This window comes from Crocodylus siamensis, chromosome 4, assembly GCF_052110815.1.
Source record: "Crocodylus siamensis isolate JL-2025a chromosome 4, ASM5211081v1, whole genome shotgun sequence".
In the NCBI taxonomy this organism is placed as follows: domain Eukaryota; kingdom Metazoa; phylum Chordata; order Crocodylia; family Crocodylidae; genus Crocodylus; species Crocodylus siamensis.
The window spans coordinates 38,602,914-38,616,741 of NC_143398.1; the positions used below are offsets into that span (position 1 = coordinate 38,602,914).

Below are 13,828 nucleotides of genomic sequence, written 5' to 3' on the forward strand. Positions count from 1 at the left end.
GAAGGACCCAGCACAGAGTGGCATGGGACTTGGTGCAGAGGCATGGGGTGGTGTGGGACCCAATGTGGAGGCATGGGACCCAATGCAGAAGCACACGGTGGCATTGATCCAATGCTGGAGCACGTGGTGGTGCAAACCGGACACAGAGGCATGGGGCTATGCAGACGTAGTAGGGAGGCATGGGGGCAAGTGACTAGGGCACAGGCCCTGGGCAGGGGTGGGGGTCAAGTGGTTAGGGGATAGGTGGGGGGGCAGTCACCAGGGGTGAACAAAGGACCAGAATCAGGCTGCCCATCTGTCCCCGCTCTTTTCTACTTATGCCACTGATTTCCCTGCTGTTTCAGTGGGAAGGGAGACATTTAAGACATCCCTCCAATAATTAAATTCCATACATGGAAAATTATAACCAATTTATAATTTTCCATGTATAGAATTTAATTTGAGGTGGAGGGGGTGGGATCTTAAATTTGAAGTCATGTTGGATTCAGGTAAATTTGAAGTCATGTTGGATTCAGGTTAGTGAACTTACCCTGTGAATGATTCCAGCTGAATGAATATACTGTGGAACAAAGTAAAAAGGAGATGGTAAGAATTTGAGGGTAGAGGCAAGTGGATAAGAGGTAGAAGTTCTTTATTTACTCTTTTTTCTTCACTGTGTTTGATGTTTTTATAAAGATTTAGTAGGTGAACGGACAGAAATGCTGCCTGACCTAGTACAAACATAATATAGGTAGCACAAACGAGTGACTCATTTGTAATATAACTGCTTTCCATCTGTCAAATGTAAACACTTCAGGAAAGGCACCTATGAAAACTAAAATTACATAATCAAAAGCAGTGCTTACAGCCTGAGAGTTGTAATGCTAACTCTCATATCAAAAGAAGTCTTTCTGACTATTATATGGTATTGGATAAAAAAGCATTCATTTCCTACCAATTTGGCCCTCTATTTTGATCTCATAGACTTACAAAAATCAGTGGCTTCATACCAGCCCAAGGCAAATCGGTTACCTCAATCAGTCCTCTTGCAGAAAACACGTGGTTGTATTGGGGAGGATGGATTGGTTCACTACAAGCAAGAATTCATGTGTACATTTTAAAGGGACTCCTTGTGTTCACTATGACTGGACAGGAAATTGTTTTCCCACCCTGTGAGGTGTTTTGAGATTTTAGAAATGTTCACTTATTCAATCAAGACAAGAAAGAAACTCCCATCCCTGAACAGCCCACAGCTTTATGGCTAGCCCACTCATCTGGGATGTAGAAGACTAAGGGTGCTCATAGATATGAAAAAACAAAACTAAAGGAGTGCTTTACCAGAAGAGGAAGCGTGTTAGTTCAACCTGGCTCTGTACCATCTGTATAGATCAGGCGCATCAGTGGGGCTTTTTAGTGTTTTTATCTAATAGCTGATTCAAGCAGCTGTTAGATAAAAGCACCAAAAAACCCCACTGAAGTGCCTGATCTATACAGAGGCTTGGGTGAACTGGGTCCAACTAATGTGATGCCTCTTCTGGGCATGTGCTGAGCTTGGTGCAGGGACACGCCAAGCTTAAAGTAAAGCATCTTTGTTTGTTTTCTTTCCCCACATCTTTAAGCAGCCTAAAATTCAAGACCGTACTTCTTCTGGGTCAGATCAGGAACTTGAACCTGAGTTTTTAATATCCCAGGCGAACTCCCTAACCAGGGTGCTATATGGTGTTTTTTTTCTTCTGATCAAATGACTATTCAATTAGTAATACAAAGCAGGACATCTTCAACAGAAGACATTGAGAGAGCCCTAACTCAGAGTAACTAACACCCAGGGGAGGTGAGGGGGAGGAGGGTGTTGGGTACTCTCTTGAGATGTGGGAGACTGAAGTTAAGTCCTCATTCTTCCTGGGTTTGACTAGAAAAAGTGCCCAAACCACTAGGCCATTTGCTATCTTAAGTTGGGGGACATCTGTCCTTTTCTGGTTTTGGCAAGTCATTCCTCTTGAAAGTTTTGTTCAAACTAGTGTGGTTCTGTGCACAGTGTAAGTTTCAGCAAACTGAGATTCTCCAATGAAAGCCATTTTACTAGAATATCCCTGGTCATTCTTACGTGCTCCTGGGCTTACTCCAGAAGTATCTCCAGGAAGCCCCAGTCTCTCATCTTCTAAAGGTCTTATGCTTTTCCCAAGAGCACAGGTGCCCCAAACTCAAATACCACCCAAGAATATTCCTCATCAGCTATACTCTTTACAGCCAACACTAGCAGGATACTGGTTAAATGAACTGAAATCTCAAGGACTATTTTAAGAGAACATTTCCATTTAAGAATCCATTATTAAAGTTCTTAAGTTAATGAGACAACAAAACTGCTACTCCAGAAAATGGAAAGAGGAAAGTAATTTGGTAATCTCAATATTCAAGAGCACTGAAGAACACCTGAATATATGATTGAAAACTAATTTTCCATCTGGGGCTGCAGTTCTTAAATAATAGTTGGCACTTATACAGCACAATTTCCCTTTCAAAGCCTTTGAAAATTGGATAAATAAGTTCAACCCATCTCCTCTTAGGTATTGAACTCAGGTACTTAGTTTTAACTAAACTAAGGCAAAAAGGTTAAGGGGTCAATTTGACAACCCTTATTGGCATCAATAAATAAATTAAAACCAAATAAACTATTTGCACAAATAAGACAGGCTAATTCACTAAAAGACTTGCATATGACCGCATCACAAGTCTGTTTCACAAGTTGGAATTTAGAAACAAAGAGCTCCAGCCTCTTTTCAAGTCAGCTAATCACAGCTCCCCCCACCATAATATTCACTAATAAAGTAGACAACCATTTGAATGTAAGAGTGAAACTACCTAGGATAAAATTTAACTATAACAATTTAGTGCCCCAATCCTGAGACTGACTCCATAAAGGCAAATTTCTACACAGAACCTCACTGAATCATTACCCTTGCCCCCATCTGAAACTACCTCCAGGTTCTGGGTCCCAAGTATTCAAACTTGTTCACTTTTTTCAAAGTGTGTACATATGTTACTTGCCACAAGCTCCTCACTTTCATGAATGCCAAGTCCTCATACTGGTCACTACTTTCTCTTGTGGGGGAAATGCCGTGCACATGAGTTCACAAGTGTCAGGACATCGTTAGTTCACAGAGCCACATAAAAAGTACTTCTATAACTAACACTCCGTATATGGGCACCATGGTCAAGGGTTCATATCTTGCAACTACTTATTAACGTTCTTAATATTACACATGAAAATAGCTTTTAGGACTACCCATGTAACTTAAATTAAGCAAGTTTTCAGAGGGACTAGGGTCTGGTCTGTAGTTTCATAAGTAATTTAGTAAATTCTAAAAGGATTATTGTTTTAAAAAGTAAGGCATCAAAGATATTCTGAAGATTTACCTCATCACCTCTTAAAACATATAGTCAAAATAATTTAAATATTGTCACTGCAATCAAATATTCATTATCATATTTTAGTTTCTGGGTTTAAAAAATGTAAACATATAATTTATACCTTAAGACCTCTAAGTAACTGGTATATAAGAAACTGAATGTGGTCATCTGTTAGCTTCTGGCACTTTACTATGTTATTCAGATCAGCACCCATTAAATTTGTCACAAGATACCTGCAAAAATAAAATAATTTATTTAGAGGCAGGTAAACCCATTTTAACGAAATGTCAAATTAACTTCACTCTCATGTAGTTTCCTTCTCCATATACTAATATTTATTTCCCCACAATTAGCCATCTAGACATCTTCAAAGAAAAACTCTTTCAGTCCAGATTTTTACATTTTTTTTCACAATGCACAGTAAAGGTTCAATCAGAGGAGAGACCATGATACATTATGGGAGATATAATCCAGCTAACAAGATGCCCCACATGGGGAAAATGGGGATTTGGGGCACTAAAATATATGTCTCAGGAGGCCCTGTGGTAGCCTGGACAGACACAGATTAACACTGAGCTGACCCCAAATGAATTGTATTTACCTTAATTGCTGACAAAATAATCACCTTCATGCTAAATTTTACTTACACTTCATTAAAATTTTCTATTGACGTTGCAGGTGTAAAAACATCTAGTAATCCTATAACCTGAAACAGAAGAGCGGATTTCTTTTTTATTTTCAGAAATACATGAGACAATACACTACCTACACTAATCACTCTTAGAATTTCTAGAACAACACAGGTCAAATTATATCATGGTTTCTCTTTAAAACCTTACAAAACCAACAAAACTGGATGAATCTGGATTAAGACTTTGACATTTTAAAAGGAATTCCTTCTGAGATTGACATTACATGACCTTATAAAAATAGAACTAAGGGCACCTATACACGTGCCTGATACCTGCTCTGATGTGTTCTAATTAGAACGTGTTGGAGGAGGCTTGATTAATCTAAACAGCACTCTCCAGCAGCCTCAATGTCACATGTATTCAGCATCACCATGCTTCAAAATGGCAGTGGGGGTGCTTTAACTAAAGGTCATCAAACAAGCTTTAGTTAAAGCACCCCGCCACCACTTTGAAGCACAGGATACTGAATACACATGATACTGCAGGAGCTTTAATTAGAGCGGCTTCCAAGAGATGTTCTAATTAAATCACCCTCCTCTCCCCACTTAGAATCAACCTAAGTTCTTCCTGTTTTCTTGTTCCGTGTTTGTTGAAATTATTTTAACTATGTTCCTCCAGTCCACTTTTCAATCTGTCATAACAAACCTTCTTTGTTTTATATAACTGCTTCTTATAAACTAAATTTGATTCCATTTTAATAGATTTTCTGCATTCAGGCTCCAATTCAGTAAACTATTTTTAAGCATATGGGTAGCCCCACTGATGCTGATGAAACTGTGCTTGAAGATGTGAATATGCCTAAATTCATTCCTGAATTGAAGCCTCAAAACCTAGTCTTCCAGCCAGGTTAAGGGACAAACTGTGTTCAGATGAGTATAGTATACTCCCATTATAAGTTACTCTTGTTTAGTTCTCATTGATGATAACAGAATTTGAGCTTAATATTTCAACCAAGTCGAAAATTGACAAAGCTCCTCAAATATTTTTTATTAGTGATTGACACTTTACACAGCACTCTTCCTTAGTGTAACATATTCTTGTTAGTGAGGTGTATGACCCCTTGATTTGTATTCATAAGTGATCAGAGGGTCTTAAAAATCCAATAATACTGTGAAATTGTTGTATTATTAAGGAGCAGTTTTAGTTTTTTTCTGGCCAATCGGAGTCTTTCCAATGATTTCAGTGGTTTTAGGATCAATACCTGGAAAAACAAAGGTGTTAGGTATAAGAAGTAAACACAGATCCACACTCTGCTGATAAGAATGAAGCTAAAGTAAACCTGGGAAAGAAACTTGTATTAGGGAAACAAAGTGGAAAGCAGAAGTTCTTCACTTACATTTTCATGTTTCATGTGCTTAAGCAATCTCAGCTCCCTGTATGTCCTTCTGGCATGAATAAGTGATTGAAAAGGTCTTGAAAGCTTTTTTACTGCCACCTTCTGTCTTGTTTTGGTATCATAAGCAGAACTGAAGAAAAATAAGTAAAGTAAAAAAAAAAGGTATGATCTTCACTGACATTGTCTGGCAAGGCCCTCCTTATTAACATACCAAAATGAACATCAAGAAAGTTTTATGTTCAATTTGTGACTTTATTTCTTCATGCTTCATCACTTATATCTTACTGAAAGAGCTTTTCTGGGAAAACTACACAGAGACAACCACAATTACTCATAGATGGTTCCCTTGCAATCTTTCTAACAAATTACTAACTCCTATAATAATGTTTTCAGAATCATCTCTAGGTAATAGTCTTTCCCCATCTGGCCCAGAAACATAACCAAATAATTTGCTTCATTAATGTTGGCCTCTCTTTCCTACCCAAACTCAAGGCTCTTAGGGAATATTGGGATTCAAATACTGCTGCTTAGAGAACAGACTGGAACCTTTACTAATTATTGGGATGCTGCCACAATGTCTAGCAAATACTAATTATAACTGATGAACATTTACATGGTATGCAATAATCTTTATAGATCTGGTATCAAATTAAAATCTTGATACATCCACTTAGTCAAACATAAAGGTTGTTTCAGAAGCCACTGTTAAGAAACAAACCACCAGTATAAATTGGGACTGTCAAAAGATTAAAACATTTGATTGCATTTGGTTGTGTGATTAAAAAAATCAGTTGCAATTAATCATGATTTTAATCACACAGCTAAAAATTAAAAATTATACACAGAAAAACTCAAAATGATGCAGCTATTTTGTATGGCTGGGGGGTGGAGTGTATGTGTGAGGGGGAAATTGTGGGGGGCTGTGGTGTATGTTGGGGTTTGGAGCCCAGGGAGGGGCGTCCTTGCATGCCTTGGCAGGATGCAGGGTACTGTGGGTCAGCAGCAGGGCTGGGAGCGCTGTGGCTTGGGAGTGGGGGTAAGGCAGGACATGGGCCTATCACTGCCCCCCCATATTACTCACAGGTGTCCCCTTTTTTGAAACAGGAAATATGGTAACCCTACAGGAATGCAACCCAGTGGTGGATAGAGCAGTACCTAGCATGTAAGTCTGTGGAGAGGAAGGGGTGGGGGCCAGATTGAGGCCCCCATGGTGAGGGAGAGAGTGGGGCAGGGGCATGGGCTGGAGTCAATGCAGCCCTGGGGCTAGGGCAGGTCATGGGATGGAACCACAGGTAGTTCATCCAGGGGTGTGGGGGAGGCATGGCTTCCTGCCACCGCGTGCACTCCAGGGGAGGTGTGTGTCCCCAGGATTTGTGCGTGGGTCACAGGTAGGCTTCCTGCTGTGGTCTGGGGCTCTGCACCCTGCTGCCTTTGCCCTGGGTTACATGATGTGACATGACGTTATGCCTCCTGCCACCAGGAATGCAGGGTACGTGCATGGCCAGCATGCAGGTCCTAGGGCAAAGGCAGCAGGGTGCAGAGCCCCAGCCCATAGCAGGCAGCCCACCTCCACCCCACACACAAATCCAGAGGGCATGTTCCCCCTATACCTCCCTCAGGGGTGTGCACAGCAGCAGGAAGTCATGCCACTCCTGCTATGGCTCTGTCCCATGATCTGCCCCCTCTACATCTCCTCTCACCCCTTCCCCTCCACAGCCTTACTTGCTGGTCACTGCTCTACACACTGCTGGGCTGCATTCCTGGCCACATGCATGCTGCCACTGCTTGTGTCTGTGTCTGTGCACATGCACCCTCTCCCTCACTGCCTGCTTGCCTTCCTGCTGCAGCTGCCTGGAGCCCATGCCCGGGCTGCCCCGTGGTCCTCTGTACTGCCACCGCATCCCCGCTGTGTGGCTTGGAAGTGGCAGTGATAGCAGCAGAGTGGAGCCCAGGCGCAAGCTCCAGAACCATGTGCACATTTAAAAAATTAACCTAAGAACCAATTAAGATGTTAATCCGCATTAATGGAAGTTGACAGCCCTAGTATAAATGCATGCCATGTAATTTAGGTGAGAAGTCCTACAAACACTTACATACATGCTTTACTTTATGTACCTGCATTATCTTATTTTCTTCTGTGGGACTACTCAGGTGTGGAGAGCTCAACAAGTGAACTGCAATTTGCAAAAATGGGGACTCAGTTTTTAAACAATAGCAAGGTAGAACCAGTGGCCACAAGGAAGTTTTGCCTGCTTTGATGCAGGAGGGAAAATTTGGTCCTTTTATATATTTTACCTCCTGACAATACATAGAAAATTTAAGAATCATCAATTATTGAACTAATCAATAAATAGAATCTACCTCCCCTCATTAACAGAGCAACCTCTAACATTTTTTTACTTTTCCATTAAAATAAAGTAGTGGCTCCCCACCTTGTTAGACTCAAGGCATCCCTCATTACACTCAAGGAACCTTTTGGAAAATGCCAGCTCTTATTTTTCACTCATTTTTAATTACAGAAAAATAATACGGCAATTCCTCTATTACAAAGAACTCAGAACAACCACAAGAGGTCCAAATGTGTTCAACATGATGGATTCTTACTTGAAATCACTGGGTTTATCACATGAATCATGTTTGCACACCTAACAGTGCTATTGTGTGGCATCTTGCATCACCCTTGAAAGGATTTCAAGGTACCACAGGGTGCCACAGCACCCTAATTGAGAGCCTCTGAAATAAAGCCACTATAACACAGATATCTGTGAAGTTCTCTATCACTCTATCTGTTAGAGTGATGATAACCCAATCTGCAATAGTTAGTGACAACATGAGGAAACAGAGATGAACTTTAACACATTTATCTTACGGGAAACCTTCACTGAGTAAAAGAGTTGAAAACTCAGCAACATGGTATGTGTAATAAACTGAGATGATGACATTCAGTAGTCACACTTCGTGTTATCATCTGCTAATTTAAATGGTTCCCAAAATTATGATAGGAGCCACCTCCTACAGACAGAAGACATTAATCCTGCCACAAATTGCTTCCAAATGTCAGCCCCTGGAATAGTGCAGCCAGTTCAATGTGTGATCTCCTACATCCATTAATGATGCCTCATTAATGTCAATGGGGGGTGGGATTCAGCCAGGGATCTGTTCATTTGAAACCAGTTGCAAAAGAGAGGGCCTCGCTTCTGAAAAGATGCAACAATGAGATTAATAAGATAATGGGGGAAGGTAGATGTGGAAGAAAATGGTGATATCAGCAAGATGACAGAAATCTAGTTCCACTAGATTGCACAGAAACTCTAATACCAAAGCAAAGCAATGATTTTGTTTTTAATTAGATAAATACACAGAAAAAGGAAGTAGACTTAATTAGCAAGTTTCTTGCAGGCATTATGGATGGAAGGAGTGAATCACTCATGAGATAAGTGAAATAATTAGATTACTTAGCTAATTACTTGCAAGCATCATAGATTGAACTGGATCTTCAGGAGAGATTTGTAGATGGTGAGGGCTGTGGCTACAAAGCATCTGGGCAGTCTTTGAGCAGGTGGAAGGAAGGAAGAAAGTACAGGCATAAGAGAAAGCTGGCATCATGGGTAGGGTGGAGGAAAAGAAGCCATAATAATAAGAGATTTGACAGGTAGGCTGGAGGCAGAGATATGATCAGGAATAGTAAGCTAGGAGCTTGCGTATACAGGACTTGAAAGTGATAATAAGAATACACACTGCTTGTGTGTATGGAGGAGTTCAAAGAGATGGTGATATGGTCAAAGATGCTGGCAAAGAAGAAACTTCTAGTGGGTGCTTTGTACACATAACAGCAAGGACATTGTGGAAGGTAAAAACAGGCATCCACTGCCTCATCAGCATGACAAGGACTGGTCCTGAGTCCATGGGTGAAATCCTAACTCTATGAAAGTCAACAGGCATTTTTCTATTAATTTCATTGGGGCCTGGGTTTCATTCCACATTCCTCAGCAACATCTGTTCCTCACATATATTCTAGCTCTGTAACTCATGGCACACAGGAAGAAAGGAATGGATGCACAGGTGAATTAATACATACTTCTATCCTGGGCACTGGTCTGTGGCTAGCACCTAACCCTTGTCACTGGATAAAACTCCCTCATGCTTGCATTAGTGTACGAAGTCTGAGGCTGCTCTGTATAAGAACTCAAGGGACTGCTGTATTTAATGTGCCATCATTTTGCTAAACTTCTTCCCTACTGAGTTCAATTATGCATTTTAGTAGACTGACAACTGCTGAGTTTAAACACAGATTGCTTTCTACCATTTTAATGACTCAGGGCTGCATAGCTTTTGGATGGTATAAAGCACTGATTTTTTGGCTTCAGTAATTCTTAAGACAGCAGCTACTTCGACCAGGATGGAAAAAAGTGAGGGGCAAGAATAAAAGCCAAAGTAGAGTGATGTGACTTTTGAAGAGAAACTGCATGTCTAAAATGAATGGGCTAGATCAGGCTCAGGGTACACCTCCACAGCTTATTTTAATTTGGCAGGGCCCTGGCTGAGAACAACGTTGTACTGCTTTCAGCTTACCTCAGCAGTTCTCAACCAGAGTGCTGTTGCTGTCATCACCACAGCCAAGTGAAACCACCCCACATGTTTCATGTACAGCCAGTGCCTCCAGTAGGAGCATGCCCTCCTGCCTTCATTAGGGTTATCTGATAAGCCTAAAGCAGGCATGTGCACCTGCTCTTGTTGCAGCCCTTCCTGGTCTGCCCCTCCCATGCTCCTCCTGGAAACAGGTGTGTGGGACAGTTCACCTAGCTTCTTTGGTAGCAGCACCATGCCACGGCACCCCTAAGAGGGTCTTGTGACACCCCAGTTGAGAATACTGCATAGCTCCTTCCCAATCAGTGGACTATACCAAATGACAATTAGTTTGATCCAATGTCCTTCTAAAGTGGTTTCTTTGCCTGTCTCCCCATCACCGTCACCAACTACGTTATTAAAATTAGGTTTAAATTTCTCCAATTATATTTGTTACAGACCAAAGGCAAAGTGTCTCTATGATCTCTTCTCTATGCTCTGGGTGCTGCGCTATTCCCTAAGTGGAAGTCCAAGTTCTCTCCACATCCCCCTGGATCACTAAGCTACATCCTCCTCTCTTTGCTTACAATGCGAACCAAGCCTTTTACCCTCCAGAATGAAGGCAATGAAAGGTGACAGGTTTCAATATCTTCAGCTCTCCTTTTTGGCTGGATTGCTAGCTTATAAAATCCTTGCTTCCAGGCTTGAGAACTCCACTGGTTCCACTGTGCTGGGCATTTGCAACCAGCTTCCCTCCTGAAGCCTGTGCCCAGCTGCTGATTAAACTGATTCAGAACAACTGCTTTACAACAAATATATCAACCGTCAAAAGGCATACGGCATCAGAGGAAGGGGTCAAACTTATTAAAATCTCAGAACCGTAATTATTCCTTGTTGGTTTCAGTAAACTCATCTTAACAGATGTGCCCCCTGTGCTGGGAGAAACTGTCTCCTGCTGTAGTGTCTGGGTCTCAGCAGCTCTTCAGAGCAGCTGTGACAAATCGCTCCCCCTTCCTCTCTCTGGAGAGACAATTTTTAACTGTTGAGTACCCTTTTGATATTAGGCCTTGAGCATAGCTAACTACTTCTCTCTATTTGGGAATAGCAACATTCCAATTAACAGTCCAACTACTGTTCCTTGAACTCCCATGAAACTGTTTGTCCACAGGTGTTTTATCGCTGGTCAGTTTTTCATTTCCTGTTTGATCCTTGTAACAGCCCCTTTTGATTTGCTTCCACAGAACAATTAATGCAAGTAAATAAGTATCCATAATAGCTATACAAATGATAAAGACATGTTCCATAATCTCCACAATAATCTTTACTGTTTGCATTTAATTTATCTTGGACAGTGAAAACAAATTCATTTTTAGATAGTATATTTTCATTTAGAATTTATGATCCTCATGTATTAGCAGGGCTAAAGACATTTCAGGGGAAAGTCATTTTAAATGGTTCTTTACTGCAATACTGTATTTAATGCAGTACATTAAATTTCCTGGAAACATGTTTTATTTACCTTATTTTTAACAAGAACTAATTTTGTGATTTCTCCTGACCCAGGCCCCCTCAGTACCCCCTCTTGTTTGCTGCCTTGGCAGGGTCAAGAGATAACAGGCTGGAACAATAGCTACTATTCCACTAAAAGGATAGGGTTCTTTTGACACTGGTCAGAGACTGCTCAGTACATTTTTCTATCACTGTTTAATTTGTAGAAAAGACTGTTTCAGTGTTACAAACTTTTGCAATATTTAATGTTCTTATGAAACCACCAGCTGCTGAAATAATCTTAACTCTCTTTTCTATTCCTTCCTTCCTTGCTTCCTCCCCATGTTCTGTATTCAAATTATTCTTTTCTATTTAATACCCCTGATCCTGCACGTCTATTCATAGTCTACTTCTTCAAATGCTATCTCCTACAAAAGCTTATGCCTCTCTGAACAAGTTAGTCTTTAAGGGCTCATTTACATGTGCAAGCACCGCAGCAGCGCTGGGCGCTTTGAAAAGCTGCAATGCATGTAATTGTATGAGTGGCAAAATGCACATCAGCACCAAGAAAATGACGGCTGTCCACTTTTGAACTAAAACATGTTGGGGGTGCTTTGGTTCAAAAGCGGACTGTCACCATTTTATGTGCACTGACATGTGTTTTGCTACTTATACAACTGCAGCACAGTGCGTGTCAGCTTGCATGCGGAGCAGACTCAATTAATCAAGTCTGCTATGAAGTGGCAGATCTCCAGCATATTGCGGGACAAAAGGTATGTGCTTTTATAAATGCTCTTAAGGTGCCACCCTGCCCTGCTTTCCATCTGACTTCAGACTTACATGGCTAACTACCCCTTTCTTCTTTTACTTTTTCTGAAAAAAGTAAGCTTCATGGTTGCAAAGTATAGCTAGATCATATCAAATGAGAGTAGCTTAAAGGTTCAAATGACAGAAGGTGAATGAAAAGAAAAGAAAAGACAAAACAAAAAGCAGTTTTTGTTTTAAAACCAATTTCATGATTTTCATGCCTAACTCCTGGGTTTGGAATACTGTGGTTTATATATTTTATATGGTTACAGAAAACAGCATGTAATTAAAATAACTAGTTATATAATTTTAACCCTTGTTTTATCTGTGTGTGAGAGTATGAAACAGGTAGAATGAAGCTAATATATTTATTATTTTATATAATCTCCTGGATAAGCTTTCAAGGCCTGCACTCAACTTCATGCAAATTTCTAAGTCTGTCTCTAACCGGAGAGCTACTATACCCATACAAGTACATGGTCTATCTGAGCAGTTACAAAATCTCAGGCAATGTCCCAAGCATCAGTGAGCGCCAACCTACTGACTTGGGTGAAAATCAGAAAATTGCAAGGTAAAAAATGGAGGACACATAGTCCTTGCCACCTCTTTACCAGGCACACCTTCTAGCAGCTCTGCAACTGTCTTCAGATCAGAGCTGGTGTTTATCAATGTCTCTCAGCACTGCTATACCCCGCCTCATCTCTGCCAGTCTTCCCAACAGAATCTAAAATGTTAACACCATGAATGGCACAAACAAGGCAGAACGAAGGCACTAGCAATGTGGATGGAGAGTCAGGAGGAAGGTACATGGATCTCCTACCATGGCAGCAAAAGGGAGTCACTGGTATGGGGGAAGGAGGGGGAGGGTTACAGAGTTTGTCATAGGGAGAGTAGGAAGTGTGAAAGAAGATGAATTGGACTGCATCCCTTCACGATGGCAGGTATGGGTGGGAATGAGGAATTTAGGACACACTCTTAGCTCCTCTAGGCAGGGGAAAAATGCCCTAGTATGGGGTGATGGGGAAATGCAGAGTATGCATATCTTTTCCTCCAGCTCCAGGTGGTGCAATGGGAACAAAGATGCTGATATACTACAGACCAAGAAGGGGGTTTGCAGTGAGTCCCTTACAGAGACAGGAACAGGATATTGGCTCCCTCCCATATAGTAGGGGGCAAAAGGGAAAGGAAGGGAAGGGAAGAAAGGAAAGAAGGTCCCTAGTGTCTTCACTAGGCATGAAGTACCCGAGCCTCTAGTTTACCATTCCTGATCATAAAGTCTGAATTGTGTAAAACTGTGATGAAAACTGATCAGTTTCTTCTTTTATGGTGAAAGTAAACACTACATGACGGAATGAAAGTGATGATGCTGAACATATTTGTATTTCTGTAGCAGTTTTAGTTTTGTATATAGAGGGTGCAACACATCTTTACAAACATCCATGTACTAGAAAGGACTCAGAAGACATTGATCTTGAGGCAGCCAGTCTACTGAATTATGGAGCAGTAGCCTTGGGAAACAGCACTTGTTCCAGCTTTCTGACTACAAGAAAAT

The 13,828-nt window shown here is 41.1% G+C and overlaps 1 protein-coding gene across 2 annotated transcripts in view; it reads right to left on the bottom strand.

The window, feature by feature from the left end:
• The window catches only part of MAPK11 (mitogen-activated protein kinase 11), a 49,689-nt gene that overhangs the window by 20,123 nt on the left and 15,738 nt on the right, over positions 1-13,828 (bottom strand). For both annotated transcript variants that reach the window (XM_090042143.1, XM_090042142.1), the window contains exons 2-5: positions 5,416-5,545; positions 4,035-4,093; positions 3,509-3,620; positions 530-559 (exon numbers count right to left, since the gene is read on the bottom strand). In XM_090042143.1, coding sequence (XP_089898269.1) covers positions 530-559; positions 3,509-3,620; positions 4,035-4,093; positions 5,416-5,545 — 331 coding nt within the window. The remainder of the gene's footprint in view (positions 1-529; positions 560-3,508; positions 3,621-4,034; positions 4,094-5,415; positions 5,546-13,828) is intronic.